At 38.2% G+C, this 15,524-nt stretch overlaps 1 protein-coding gene across 1 annotated transcript in view; it reads right to left on the bottom strand.

Annotated features, from left to right (window-relative positions):
• Nucleotides 1-1,377: 1,377 nt before the first annotated feature.
• LOC135232489 (neuronal PAS domain-containing protein 3-like) overlaps nucleotides 1,378-15,524 on the bottom strand; it is a 626,617-nt gene continuing 612,470 nt past the window's right edge. The window contains exon 5 of the mRNA XM_064291850.1: nucleotides 1,378-1,620. Coding sequence (XP_064147920.1) covers nucleotides 1,378-1,620 — 243 coding nt within the window. The remainder of the gene's footprint in view (nucleotides 1,621-15,524) is intronic.

Raw genomic sequence — 15,524 nt, 5'->3', positions numbered from 1 at the left:
AAGAATATATGCCTCCCCCCACTGTGTGAACACAGTTATTTTCATTTTTAAATAGTAGAAAGTAGTCTTAAATATTCCCTTTTCTCACGCATGGGCTCATTGGAGAAAGATGCTCACCAGTGCTATGGAATAATGCTATGGGATAGGGCCTCAGAAGCTGTAGTTCATTCCGACAAGGAAACGTGGACTTAAAATACCTCCAAAAGAGAAAAACCTGTTTTCTCCCCTTCTTTGTGACTCAGCATACTGTGATTATTTCTAAGCAGGCTAAATTAAAGTGTTTTTCTTGGAAGCGCATAGAGATATTTTAACATTAATCTTAAGATAGTTTTTTTTTTCTTCTTTTGTGAGTGTGTGTTGCGGATCTGTTTTAAAACAATAGCTCAAGAAAAGTACAAACATCTTTAAAGAGTGCAAAAATAATTTCCCAAGTAAGTAAATAAAACTTTGCACTTCAAATCAGGCCTTGATTCATTAAAAATCTTAAACTTCTCATGAGAAAAATTAACATTTAAACCACTGCTGCTTGGCCAAGCACTCCACCACACAAGAATATGAAATATCTCCTCTAAAAAAGTACAAAAAGGACAAAACCACAAATGTGGAACTTCAATTAATTTAAAGCCCCAATCAGCAAAGAATAAATCCTTCGCAGATCTAATTACCAGTGCTCTCGGAAGACCCAGGCCGACCAGCCAATCTTCCCCGTGTTTGAACAGCTTGATGAACTAGGGGACTGATGGATATCAAGTCATTTTGTTTAATTTATAAATGGATTTTCCCCTAATACTTAAATTATCATCAGTACAACACAATGAAAATGGGAACATTCTGAATGCAAAGTCTATAAGAGTCCTGGAAGGAATCCCAATGAGGAATGTCACCTCTGTTCATTCCTCTATACAATTGATCTAATTAAATACTGAGGGTGGAAAGGCAGTTTAAAATGTAGCCATTTCTGTTTTCTTTTTAGCCTTAATTTATCTGTTCACATCTTTCAAGTGCCTTCTGATGCTTTAAAAAAAAAAAAAGCCAAGATTTCTGCAAGTACCCCAATACTTTTCATTCCCCATAACCTAACATTCAAAAAGCCTCAGCCATAGGTTTTGCTGAATAATAAACAAATGCATTGCACTTAACCACGGTAACAATGAAAGGAAGAAGGCGTTCCAAATTGGAACCGTATTCCTCCAGTCATTTGAAAGAGAAACTAAAGGCACTAGTACCTTCTATATGTATTGTTCAACTGAAATTAGATCTCTGGATTATACTTATTAAAATGTCTCTTTATTTTCAAATCTCTTCCTTATTTAACTACTGCAAGGGACTGAAAGCTGCATGGAATTGTTAAATACCGCTATAATCGCTTCACACTGGCTATATGAAGGCAATCATTTGGCAAAGGTCCTGCCCACCAATCCACACACTGGGACTGCAATTCCCACCTGGCTCGGGGGTCTCCGACTGAGAGGAGGAAGATGCTGAGCTGGCTCCATCCTCGGCAGTGCCCTGCGAGAGGAGGCCTCGCCCAGGCGGGAGCTTCATGCCCAGCTGCTCCGCCATCTCCACGTGGTCCCCGGGGTGGACATAGTCAAAGACACTGCTTCCTGTCAGCTCCACCTAGATAGGGAAGAGAAAGGGTGGGAAAGAGGTGTCAGAGGCTTTTTCCGGTTTTAAAATTCAGCATCACTGTGGTTCAGATTCTGTTTCGCAAATGAAATCTACACGGGTCCCAGAAACAGTCCTGGTTCTAAGTGTTCATCCTCAAATACTTAAGGATTCTTGAACTTGAAGGAGAAAGATTTTTTTCATACCTATTTACTTAGCATTTGTTTAGCCTAGTTTTTCTCATACACTGTTGTTTGCATAAAGCTAAAACATTCTGTGCGTGTGGACAAGTCGGCCTCGCATGCCGCTGTTTTATCTGTGCATCATCAAATGCTTTCCTGTTTGGTGTCAACTGGGTGATTGACTGAATTCTACAGTTTTCTCACTGACAGCTCCAGGCTTTGTATAAAAACAGCCAGAGATATCAGACTAGTATTTTCCTTAAAATACATGGATTTGCAAGATGCATTTTTACACATGTCAGCTTATTTCTACGTAAATTTAAATGTAAGAAGTGCTGCTTATGAGTATATGCAAAGACAGACATAATGTTTTCATTAAATATTACTCATTAGCTCAGTAATCATATGGAGGATTTTCCATGCAAAAAAGGTCAGCTGGGGTCTGAGGCAGCCATTTTTTTTTTTTTTGCTGGTATCAGCTTGTTTTGCCTTCAGTCTAATAAAATAGATGGTACAGCTCTCTTTTCCTTAAGGGCTTTTTAAAAAATGTTTTATTTTGTGTACTCTTGGTATTAGGCTGACTCTAAAGGTAGAGAATAGATCTCAAATATCAGAAAGTGTCAGCCTGAGACGGGGGCGCTGCCCACTTTGGTGTTGTCAGGCATGGTCCTGGTCAGGGCTGGGCACCGTCCGAGGGGGCACAAGTTGCTGGTAAGGATTGGCCTTATCTCTGTACTCTTCTGATGCTGTAACTCTTATCTCCTTTCAAGAATAGCAGTAATACTCTCTAACGTAATGTATCAGGGTTACAGGTACTACAACAGGGAGAGATGTGTCAGCAACAGGACAAGGAAATGCTCTTTTCCAGGTCACTAATGGGTGTCCCAGTCCTCAGGAGTTTAATGGTGTCAGGCCAGCTATGGTGTACCACAGAACAGCCGGCCCTTCATATTTTCACAAGTTTCTTGGTGGATATTTACCTAGAACTCCTTCCTACCTCATGTTCCTTTCCTGTGTAATTCCCAGCATCTCTCCAAATGCCACCCAAGTGTCCACACTCTTTTTGCTGCCAGGGAGGCATTCTGGCAGTGGGTGAACTGTCAAAGAGCATGTAATACCCAGAGTAATTATTATTCTCAGAACTCCCGGTAAAATGATCACATCTACTCCCAGACTCCACTTGATTAAAATCTTAACAGGTTACACATCTTCAACATCTATCAATTAGCAAAGGTAGAGCCAGAAAAATGGGAGGCTAAATTCAGTTTGGTTAATAGCTCTTCCTGAAAAGAGCTTGCATAACTTTTACTGAAAATGAGGCACTTTGTCTTTGCTATTAAATTACACTCTTCTTTACTGTATTACTCGACTACTGACTATATCATTTTACAATAACTATTTCCTCCATTTGGTATTGTTTCAGAGCATAAATCAGGATTCATAAGTGATCAGTTCCTATCCTCTGGGAGGGAGGGATTACATGTAAATAATCCCTTTAATGTGCGCCTTGCCTCTAAGCATTTCACACAGCAATAAATGGGTAAACTGACTTTGAGCAATTAAGAACTTAAATGAAACTAATAAAATGTGTGTTTTAATATTTCTTGATGGTTATTTTGTTTGGGGATTAGTGAATATGAGGAAGTCATTCTCATTTTGCATGGAGTCCAATGGCAGCGCTGTAATAAAATTACTTTTCCCAAACTCTTTAATTTTTACTTAATACTGCAACGTGCCTTTTGGCACAAGCCACAGCTTGTGATAAGATGGCAACACAGTGGGAGATACAATAGGGTTTTTAGGGTTATTGCATATTCATGTAAGCCAGACTTACAGAAAGAAGGAGTAGACCACTAGCGCCACAGCCTGGTTTACTCGGATGTGCAGGTACTTCCTTTCCATATAATGACATCTCGGGTACTACACATCCAATGTGCCATATCACATTATGGCATGCTGAGGGCCTTCTCGTTCAGTGGCCTCAGGGGATCTTCCGCCAAGATAACTCAAAGCCTAATATCAGATGGAGAAGTAGGCATGGGGAATTTGACACACTATCATAATCTCCTGAAACCTTGGTGGCGTAGTGGTTAAGTGCTACAGCTGCTAACCAAAAGGTCAACAGCTCAAATCCACCAGGCACTCCTTGGAAACCCTATGGGGCAGTTCTACTCTGTCCTCTAGGGTCGCTAGGAGTCAGAATTGACTCGACAGCAATGGATTTGGGTTTATCATAATCTCCATGTACAGTTAGAGGAAAGCACAAGCTATTTGGACTCATAATCTGTGTTTGAGATCAGGATCTTTTCCTCCTTGGCTGTGTGACCTTGGATAAGTTATTTAACCTTCCTGAACTTCTGTTTCCTACCCTAAAAGTGACAGTATGGCTGCTCTGCATGGCTCCGGGGGAGACCACTCACATTGTATTCTAAGTGGGCGGCACTCCTGAAGTACAACTTCATGGGAATGGTCAAGACAGTGGTTCTGAGAGCAGGATGAAAGCAGTACCCACTTTACCTGCCTCAAGGCCTAATTTTGAAAATCCAATAAAATCACGCACAGGAAATCACTTTGTAAGATATAAGCACCACAAAATGCCTGCTATTGTTGCTGTAACTTCATAGATAAGAAGGGATGACATGCAGGGATGTATGTTCATTCCTATGTAACTTCAGAAACGGGTGGTTAGGGTATGTATGGTCACTTGAGAACCTGCTTGAATCAGCAGGGGAGATACATACTTTGAGCCTCAAATATAACATTCACAATATTAGCATCTACCTACTTGTGTGCCAGATCCTTTCCATATTTTGCTTCGATTAATTCTCATAAGAATCTTTAGAGCTGCTGTATGATTATCCACCTTCTATAGAAAAAGAAACTGAATAATGAAAAGGGTAAGTGGTAGAGATGAGATTTGGTCCAAACTCTGCTTGACGCAACCTACAATTTGAAGGTAGTGCGTTAGCAGCCACAGAGGCTGAGCAGAGACCTCTGAGCCCCCGTTTCCTTCAATTTCACCTTTATTCAAGAGGGAACATTGAGCACCATGAAGGGAGGGGACTGACAGTAGGCAACGTGCCAATCCAATGCTTTGCCATTGGACTCTTGGGCCGAAAGGAGGCACTAAAGCAGGTGTACTAAACTAACATAGATGTGTGAGTTGCCAAAAGTCTACGTATATACGGAGCTTGAGTCATCATCTCTATCATCACATCTTAGATTTCTCTAACACTTTCCACATTTCTCATACTGTTTTCACTTTGCTTAATTAAATTTTAGAGCTGGAAAAGACCTTAAAAACCATCTACTAATACTCCCTTATTTCATAGGTAAAAACTCGAAGGTTCCTAGAAGTTAAAATGCTTGTTGAAGTCTACGAGCTATTTTGTGGTTGAACCAGGGCTGTAAGCCCAATTGGCTAACTCTTAGTTCACTGCTTTTCCCACTAAACCCTTGTCTGTTTTTTTTCTGAAGCCTGACTAGGTTAAGACAGAGACTAGAACTCGTATTTCCTGCCACTAAATTCTGTGCCTCAAAATAGACTGCAGAAAGTAAGACTGGGAATTTTTTACTTGGTGAGTAGACATTACTTCATGTTAGCTTCAAGTAGGAAAAACAGAGTTCCAATCTAATATTACTGTAGTTAATTTGGTACCTTCAATGCCCAGTTATCAACTCTTTCAAAGCTTATGCCCTGTGAAAACTAGAACCACTGTCTTGTATATAGTTGGCGTATCATAAATGTTTTTAGGCTTGAGAAAAAATGCTTTATGCTTGACTCTGACAAGTTTAGGTTGGTTCTTTTATACTATTTATAGCATTGTTGTTAGGGAAACCCTGGTTGGCATAGAGGTTAAGAGCTACAGCTGCTAACCAAAAGGTTGGCAGTTCAAATCCACCAGGTGCTCCTTGGAAACTCTATGGGGCAGTTCTAATCTGTCCAATTGAGTCACTATGAGTCGGAATTGACTCGACGGCAATGGATTTTTTTATGGGTATTATTGTTATAGCATTAATGAGTTACAATATAGCGCCACAATATTTTCATCCCCAGTAAGTACTTGCCATATGCATTAAGTTCTAGGCCTTCCTCTATAGCCCCTGAGTTTAATAGAGAATTGTGTGTGTGTATATCACATACATTACAAAGAAGTTGCTATTGGGTCATCCTCAACTCATGATGACCCCATGTATGTACATAGCGGAAAAGGGCAGGTTTCTAGGAATTTTTTAGGAGAATAGTAGCTACTTTCGTAATAGGTGATTTCCCAATCTTTGGCACAACTGTGTTTGGCTGGTTAGTTTCCAACTTCTTTCACACCTCTAGTCCTCATTACTTGAATTGTAACATACCAGGAAAAAAAAAAAAAAAAACCCAAACCCATTGCTGTAGAGTTCATTCCAACTCATAGTGTCCCCATAAGACAGAGTAGAACTGCCCCATAGGGTTTCCAAGGCTGTGATCTTTATGGAAACAGCCTGCCACATCTTTCTCCTGCAGAGTGGCTGGTGGGTTCGAACTGCCAACCTTTCGGTTAGCAGCCAAATCTACTTAACCACTGAGCCACAAGTGTTCCTTCTGAATCGTAGAATAGTTCAATAAAAATTACTTTTTCTTAACTTTTCCTTGAAATCACCAACAACAGAAACTTATGGAAATTTCATTTTATATTGACTATTGGTTCTATCTTCAATCCCTAATTATGATCTACATAATGAAAAGGTATAGCTTTTTACCTTAATAGTATGTTCTGATTAGTGCAAACTTCGTTCTAAGGCATATGTGAGAACCTCTTCATTTTTCATAGTAAACTCAACTACTTTATATGGTGGTAAAAAAAAAAAAAACATGTTCTGTTTGCTAAACTCAAGAAACAGACTTGTGGGACTTTGAATTGTTTCTCTACCACTAGAAGGAAAAGTAAGCATGATGATTTCCAACCTTGCCCATTGGGTCCAACCTGACTCCAGCTGAGTGACTCTAAAGGAGAAATCACTCTCTCACATTGCTTAGTGTACTAGAAAACAGCTGAGAATGCATCAGTCAGGGCTGGCAGATAGGCATGAGTAATAAACAACTATATCCAGAAACAGCATTTTGTTTCAATTCTGTTCTCCCTGACTTTTCCCCATCTAATGCTACAAAGAGTTTTCCAGAGCAAACTGTAGTCACTGGTGCCATCCTGCATACAAAAAAAATGCAGTCAAGCTAAAAACCACATCAAAGAAGAAAAAACCAAACTCTTTGCTGTTGAGTCAATTCCGACTCATAGAGACCCTATAGGCCAGAGCAGAACTGCCCCATACAGTTTCTGAGGAGCGGCTGTTGGATTGAACTGCCAACCTTTTGGTTAGCAGCCTTGGCTCTTAACCACTGTGCAAAAAACCACACAGCCATCTGCAAATTTATTTCACAGTCTGTTAGCTTGCATGTAATTTGCAAGCTAGACACAGTTGATTTGGTAACTCTGAAGTTTCCTGGAAAAAAAAATGTAAATATATTATACAGTGGTTTGAGTTGACTTTTCCATGTCAGGTCACTGTACCCTGCTGGTAGATAGGATGGGGGACTAATTTGTCTTTTCATACATCAAGCAAGCATGTCAATAGCCTTTGCTTGGCCCCCTGGTGTGAGCAATACTTTTTAACTACAGTGATGTACTAACAGTACAACTCATTGAATTCAGCGCTCCCTTGATTGAACGGCTTCGGTACAAATGAGGACACAGGCAGCGATGTTGTAAGTCATCTCTATATTGGAACGACTTAAGAGGATATACTTATAAAGACAGATCATAAAGCCAATTTTAAAGATGTGTCTCTCTTTACAAATATTTCAGTTTTAGGAGTAATACAAAGTTCAATTTTATTACTTAAAAAGGATCATCTAAATTCTAACATTTAAGGCAGTATTTCCTAAGCCTTTTGTAAGATGTTGGATTTTAAAATTTCTTGAGGGTATTGCAACCATGCTGAAGACTGGAGGTGATCTTTGTTAAGCCCTTCCGCAGGGGTTCTCTTCCAGCCAGGCCTTGGTCCCATGGGGACTGCCAGCAATATTTGCATAGGAGGCCACGTCTGAGAGAGAATTATGTTGGTGGCAAGTGCTTTGGAAATCTAGCTCTCAGGTTAGGCTTTCAGATGTACCATGAGACCCTGACATCCTGGTTAGAAAATTCTGACCCAGGTTAAGACTGAAATTCTATCTCACTATGGCAGGTTAGGATTTGTAGTTTTTTTGTGGGTCACATTTATATTATTGAAGGATAATAAAGTGATAAAAGAATAAAATATAATAAGATGTGATAGCTTGATTAGCATAGGTTTTCTTTGGATTTACTAGTATCTTAATGCCATCTTCATAACTTTCTATGTATTGCAGAACTCTATGAATATTTATGAAGAGTTTTGACAGAAACTTGATGTTCTTTACTGTTCTGTCGCATTCTATGTATTTGCTGACTTATCTGAAGAAAAACGCATAAAAGCATTGGGTCCATTACAGAAATACATGCATAAATTAGTAGAACAAGAAGAAAGAAAGGTTCTATATCAGAACGATGAGGTAGAATGAAAAATCCTTTCAATGTCATCAAAAAAGAAAACGAGTCTACTCTCTTCTTATAGATACGTTAACATAGCCTTCCCTGAGAAGGATTTGAGCTAAAAGATACCACATCACGTGTTTATTTTTTCCTCTGAAATAAACATTTCTACTCCTGTGGGAATCAGTGAGGCAAAGTACTTCTTTTGCTTTTGTTTCTTTTACATACTCTTCTATAACCCCTGGAGTGCCTGACTGGAGGCTTTACAAATAACAACACCCAAAGAGAATACTGCATAACTGGTCCTGAACTTTGATTAAGAAGTGCCAGGAGATAATTCCAGTGGATTTCCTAGTTCTCAGAGAGGAAAAAGGAAAAGGCAGGCTATGGAAGAAATGGAAGGACAGAGAAAATAAAGCACTAATTGCAGACACTGATTCAGACTTGGGTATAGTATTTGGAATAGTATGTCTGCCTTTATGACTAAGCAGTTGAATTGATCAAACAATAATCAACACTGACTGCGATATATTCAAAAGTCTTAGACTGATCATACAGACTCCCACTAAATATCACTGAGCAGGTCTAAATGCTAAAACAGTCTGCATGTTAAATAATGAATCCAAGAACCCTTCGAGGTACCTCCCAATTTTTTTCTGTTTAAGAAATAAATTGTATGCTTCAATTTTTTCTTGTAACCTTGGTTCAGGTATTCCTCCATCATCTCATGTTGTGGAAGCATTGGCTTTAGAAGAGTTTTCATGTATTGAAACCCTTTCTCTTTCATTAAGAGGCAACAGTGAAAAGAATAATCCAGAGAATGCCTTAGTACTGAGGGGACATTACATCACAGGAAAAGAGTCCAGGGATTTGTAAAAGTGACTAAACCAAGATATTTTAAAACCCTATTTTACAAAGTTCCTATTGTTTTGAAATTTTAAAGAGTCTGTAGGGCAGGAAAGGCCAACTTTTTAGTATGTATCACAATGCTGGAAAGGAAAAAAAGGATGTAGTTGGAGGTTACATCATAGTAAAAAAGGGAAATGATGCCAAGAAAGAAGCATTAACAACCCTAAAAGTAACTGAAGTCAGACTCCCTTCTCTGAAGACCAAACAAATAGTAAGACGTTACTTTAAAAGCTGTCTTCATTACCTTGGTGGTAAGGAGGCCAATCAACATAAAATACTTGATATTGGCATAGTTAATCCATTATCCTCAAATTTTACATGGTTCAATATTTGTCATTTAAATCTGGAATACCCATTGCGACGCATGTTATGCATAGCCAGACTTCAGTATCAATGTATCTCAATTTTTGTTTAATTGTTTTTGTTTCTCAGTGAATTTTGTCCTCCTCCTTTTGGTCATGTGAATAAGAAAAAGGAGAAAATGCTTCTAAGATTGAAATTTCAGTCTTTCCCTGATCTTAAATAGCGCTTCTATTTTAAAGAAAAGTGACTGGACAAGGATAAAAATCATGTTTTAGTTGCATCATTTGTTTTTTTGATATTATTTTATTCTAGTCACAGTAAAACAATATCATTTATATGACTAAAAATTTGGATATGTTTAATGCACACGAGGAATAACAACAATGTCTACAAGTAATATTCACAAATAATAAAATACACACAAATAATAAAACTAATCATTCTTGATTTTTTTAAAGAGGCTACTTGATGGTGGGAGGCCATCAACGTTAGCCCTTACCAGGAGCTAAGTCACAATGTTTAAGTGATACAGTTGACAGAAAAACAAAGACCAGTAAAACTAGACGTGCTTAACAAAGACAATTTGGTTCTACACCTCAAGAAATCTTTATGTGCAAGAAAAAGCAAAACAAAAGGAGGCTTTTGCTCAATTGACATGTTGGTTTCTCAGGTTGGAACATTATTATCAATGCCATACCAAAAAAAAAAAAAAAAATACTTTGCTGTCCAGTTGATTCTGACTCACAGTAACCCTACAGGACAGTAGAACTACCCCACAGGGCTTCCACGGAGCTCCTGGTGGATTCTAACTGCTGAGCTTTCGGTTAGCAGCCATAGGTCTTAAACACTACCCTACTAGGGTTTCTATATCAATGCCACAGCTGCTCTATTTAAAATAACTGGTTCCTCTCCTCCATGTAAGAAGTCTTGTGAAGGGTCTTGAAAACCTCATGTAAAAAACAAAACAAACAAAAACCATAAAGTGTATTAAAATACTTTAGCCATTGTAGAAAGTGAATGATTAGCCTGTGTCAAGAAATTAATTTAGGGGCTAATAATCCCATCAGGAGAACAAAGACAAATAAAACTCACTGTGCTATGATCAATTACTGACCATTCTAGAAATTCCCTTTTAATTTGGCTAAGCACGTCTTGGGAACCTCCTGAACACCATGTGGGCACCGTGGCCCTAGTGTGTAATTTATTCGTAGTGAATCACCATAAGGAAAAGATGTAATATATTGCTATTTTATTTTGGCTGTTGTAACTACCAACTGTGGTCGTGTTTGAGGTTATCTCCTATGAAGCAAGTCAATACCCTGAGCACTCTCTAGGTGCCATTTGAAAGGAATAAGTTAAATTCACAACTGTTTAATAACAGACTGTGGGTTAGTCTTGTTAGAACAGGGAATGTAAACAGAACTGGCAAGTAAGAGAAAATGGGTCAAAAGAAATGAGGCATTCCAGAGGCTAAAAGCACCTGTGTTTCTTAAGATATTTTGGGAGGTAGGGGGAGAGGGAGTCTGGTGGCAGGGGGCTAGGGAGAAAATTTTTTTGAGAATCTGATACATTCTCTGTTCTGTCTCACCAGAAAAATACTTTAATCCCATACACATATTTTGGCTTTTTATTTCAGGGGCTTCAGGTGTTAATAATATTTTAGATATGCAGGATTAGATAAACTTCATAATTGAAAACTCACCCCAGTTGTTTCTTTTTTTGCTTTTTAAAATGTAGTTACTAGAAAATTTAAAATTATGTATGTGGTTTGCAATATATTTCTATTGGACAATGTTGCTTTCGAACCACAGAATCCCTGGAGCAGAACATGAAGTATTAGGATAAGGTAAAGATCATATTAAAGGGGTTAAGTGCAAGAGAACAAAACGTAACAGAAATAGAAGAATGTCTTTAGAATAAAAGGCCTAAACTTATAGAATTAATCAATCAATCAAATATTTATTGATTATTTGCTCTCTGTAATTTGAGATTACGGGGCTAAAAAGAAAGAGTGAACCCCGGACCTACCCTCAAGGAGTTTATAATCCACTTTGGAGAGATGACATAAATGATACGACAAAAATCTATGATGGCACAACGTAGTATATGATTAACTTGCTAGATGAGTTTTACAGATCAGTGCTCTTAAATTTCTCAAGACCCTTTGAGGATTTCCTTAAAATACAAATTCAGCGGTTCCCAGAAACACACAGATCAGGGCCTGAGATTCTGCACTTTTAACATACTCTTAGGTAATGCTGTTACTACTGGTCTGTGATTTGTGCTTTCACAAGCATTGGTGTGGATGAGTCCAGAGGAAGTTGTGATCCCAAAATAGTTCTAGGACAATAACTCTCACACTGGCACCACACAGAGAAAAGAACCAGAAAGGACAGTTGGCTTTGCTGAAAAGATGGGAGCAGTCTAACACACAATGGGGATCTAACTACACTTACAAGGGCGGTTGGTGTGCTACGTTACTCTTGGTTAAGCCTAGGACATTAAGGAAACATAAAGCTCAATAAATACTAAGTGATTGATTTTGCCCCTAAGTGTTCATTAACTTTTTTTTTTTTTTGCTTTTAAAATACTGAGGAACAGCTTCACTTAATCATTTATGGGAAATGTCATATCTTGTTTTTCATCTCAAGTCTGTATCTCAAAAACAATTGACTCACGGAGTCCTACCAAACCCACTGCCGTCGAGTTGATTACCGACTCATAGCGACCCTATAGAGTGAAATAATTGCACACTTTGAACTAACTTCTTGTCCCACATACTTAAGTCTTGGATCCAAAATCTCATTTGTTTCCATATCTAGCATACTCAAATGGCCTCAGTTTATGATTGATTGGTTTCCCTTCATGGGTGAGCACAAAACCTATGTACCTTCTCTTGCTCATGCATGTTACAATTTTTGATCCAGCTCCTTCCTTCTTCAAAGAGACTTTAGTAATGTTAGTGTCACCCAATCTTTTCCTCCCAGAAAAGGCAGAACTCAAGATGAGGAGAAGCTGGGTAATGTTCTTTTGACTAAGCAATCACAAAACCTCAAGGTATGTCATCTGCTCTTCCAACACCAAATACCTTAGCTATCCCCACCTTTCCCTGTCATCTAGAGATAGTGGTATAGCTGAGTAACTGGAAAACTCTTTCAAAGCTTTGCTCCAGGTTCTAAACCAACAGTCAACTACCATAAACACTGCTTCCGTAAGAGAAGCAGTTTTACATTGGAAATTAGCCACACCAATCGCTTGTAGTGTGGTGCTTTACTGATTTTAACTAAATCTACCAATTCATTAGACAAGTTATACATGTACTTATCAAAACCTTCAAGTTTTACCATACCCCATCAGTTTTGCTTTAAAAAGCAACAGAAGAGCAAAAAATATATTGGTTGAGAAAGGTTGGGGGGGTGGGTGGGTGGGAAGAGAAGGGTGAAAACTTACCAAAAGTAAAATTGGATTAAGAGTCAATCAAAATCCAACTGTGAATTTATCATTTCAATGAATTTCAATGAATGGTTTAAAATCTGTTTGAAATCTATTTGAAAATGAATATGTAATAATATAGACATATCTCCTTTTCAAAGCCAGTATTGTCAGATGTATTCTGAGCATTATAATTCATGAACAGAGTAGATGACTATTTGAAAAGTATTAAAATGAACTGACTTTTCAATACAAGTGTCTTCACAATAAGTTTTTTCTATTCTGGGCAATTCAGAAATGTAGACAATTGTGCTAGAAAAATAATATGTATTGTAATATTCATTGTACAGTAGTAGTGTAGTAAGTGGCAATTCTGGACATTACAAGAGACACAAGGATTATTTTCTGTGATTGCACAGAGAATACTTGGATTTCTTGAGAAGCTTTTGCATTGGAAATGAGATTCATCAGTCTGAACGGGGCAGGGTTAGAGCCCTTAGCAACATGCTTATTTTGTAGAAGGTCACTCAATAATAACTTCCTCTGCCCTCCAAGCTTATTAAGACTGACTGGCATATATTAATGAAAACACCTGATTCTCCAACCATAAAACCCAGACAAAGACTTTATTTTAATATTAAGGAAGGAACCCTTAATTAGCAGGGTTTCAAAAATGTCAGCTTCTTCTATTAGCTGTTCTGGTCCATCAAAGCCATAATCCCTACTGTCAAATTTCATCACATGATAGACAGTTTGCTGGCTGTCTTTTTTTTTTTCTTTTACTGATCATACTGACTGAAACTTTAAATTTTTTTTTTTTTTTGCCATCACATTTAACAACTCATTGTGCATTTGCCTGTTATACTCTTGATTTTACCTCTTTCAAAGAGTCTTAGCGTATGTCAGCTAAAAAGGGTGGGGGAACTTTGCAGAAACACAAGTATTACATGAGATACATATGCATTCTCAGACATATCATTAAGCACTCTTGGAAGACCTGGGCTTATACTGACTGCCTTCTTGAGTATGTAAATGTGCTGCATGAAAGATAGACAAATAAAACAGTGTTGTAGATGATTTTCTATTTTTGATGTCTCAGGGAGAAGGGGGCAAATTCTGAGAAGAACCTAGGACTTTTTAAGACAAACATTCATCACTATTACCCATCAACATACCTGCCTGTTGCAAAGAATTCATTAGAGCAGCTGTAGCTTTCCTTGCCCTTCAGAAGCAAGATAATATGACTGTGTCCCAGAGGACAGAATAAATACATAGCTCTTAAAGTATTTGTGTTTTAATCTGGTTCAAAATATTTACTGTTGATTAAACCCTTTTGCAAATGGAAAATTTCATGCTTTCCATACTAAGAGGAATATAAAAACACAAAACAAAATAAAAACAAGGCTGGCGCAAGGCTTTCATGGGTAACTTTTGTCAAGACTCAACTGTAGGTCGTCTTCATCCGTAAAAGGATGTGGGAGACTACAGGCAGCAGTTTACATGTTTAGAAGTGAGTTATGAGAAAAAAATGCTGGAAAATGAACTAATGGAGATGGTTTGGACCTGGCAGATGCAGGTGCTAGAAACTGTTAAACTCATACTCAGTCCTTCTAATGAACATCAGAAACACAGCCCTGTTCCCTTAGCTCACCCATTTGGCATCGCTGAAGCAATGGGCAAACTGCATTCACTTGTATCGGCACCAGATATTTATTTCCCCCCTTTTACCTTTTACATTTTTTTCCCCTCAGATTTCAGGCCAGAAAGTTTATGCCTCTTGTGCTCTTGTACATTCTTTTTAATTTCTTCCATGTGAAATGACCAAACTTGATGAGCTGGGAGGGAGCTGGATAATTTCCAGTCCCCATGCAAAATGCTCAGGGATTTGCCCTTTAATAAAATCCATTTGGTTCCTTTACACCTGGGAATCTTTTTTTGTTTCTATGGGCCATCCCTTTGGTTTTCTCACCATCTAGTCTATTGTCTCAACAGCCTTACATAAACAGACACAAACAAAGCCAGACACTCCCAATTTCAAGTCACTAGTGAGTCATTACGACTCTACTGCTACTTTTTTTGTTTTTTGTTTTTACTTCCTTACATGAAATAGGGATTGTTAAAGGCGCGTTTCCTGGTAACCTATTAGTTGAATTTACAGCCAGCAGTTCCATTTTATCTAATGGCTTTGGGTGACTGTCCACAATTACTATTAAGTCTCTTTTTCTCATTTTAATTGCATCATTTAGAAATGAAGTCCCGTATTTGAGACCGATGAGTTCCTGCCTTTTCTGCTGAACATGTAAAAAGGCACCTCCCATGATAGCCAGACAGACAAGGTACATTTCTTGGATAGAAACATTTGATTAGCTATTTGGGATAGCCAGACCCAGTTTTATGACTAATCCTATAGGGCACAGGGAGCTGTGTTCCTGAAGGTTTTCTAATATTTACTTCTACATGAGCCTGGTAGAGGGAGTTTTGCTTATGGATGCAGACGTTAAGAGTTAGATGGTCTGGGATAGAAAACATTGCCCCTCTTGGG

Source organism: Loxodonta africana, chromosome 10 (assembly GCF_030014295.1).
Source record: "Loxodonta africana isolate mLoxAfr1 chromosome 10, mLoxAfr1.hap2, whole genome shotgun sequence".
Classification (NCBI taxonomy): domain Eukaryota; kingdom Metazoa; phylum Chordata; class Mammalia; order Proboscidea; family Elephantidae; genus Loxodonta; species Loxodonta africana.
This window is presented reverse-complemented; position numbering and strand designations above follow the sequence as displayed.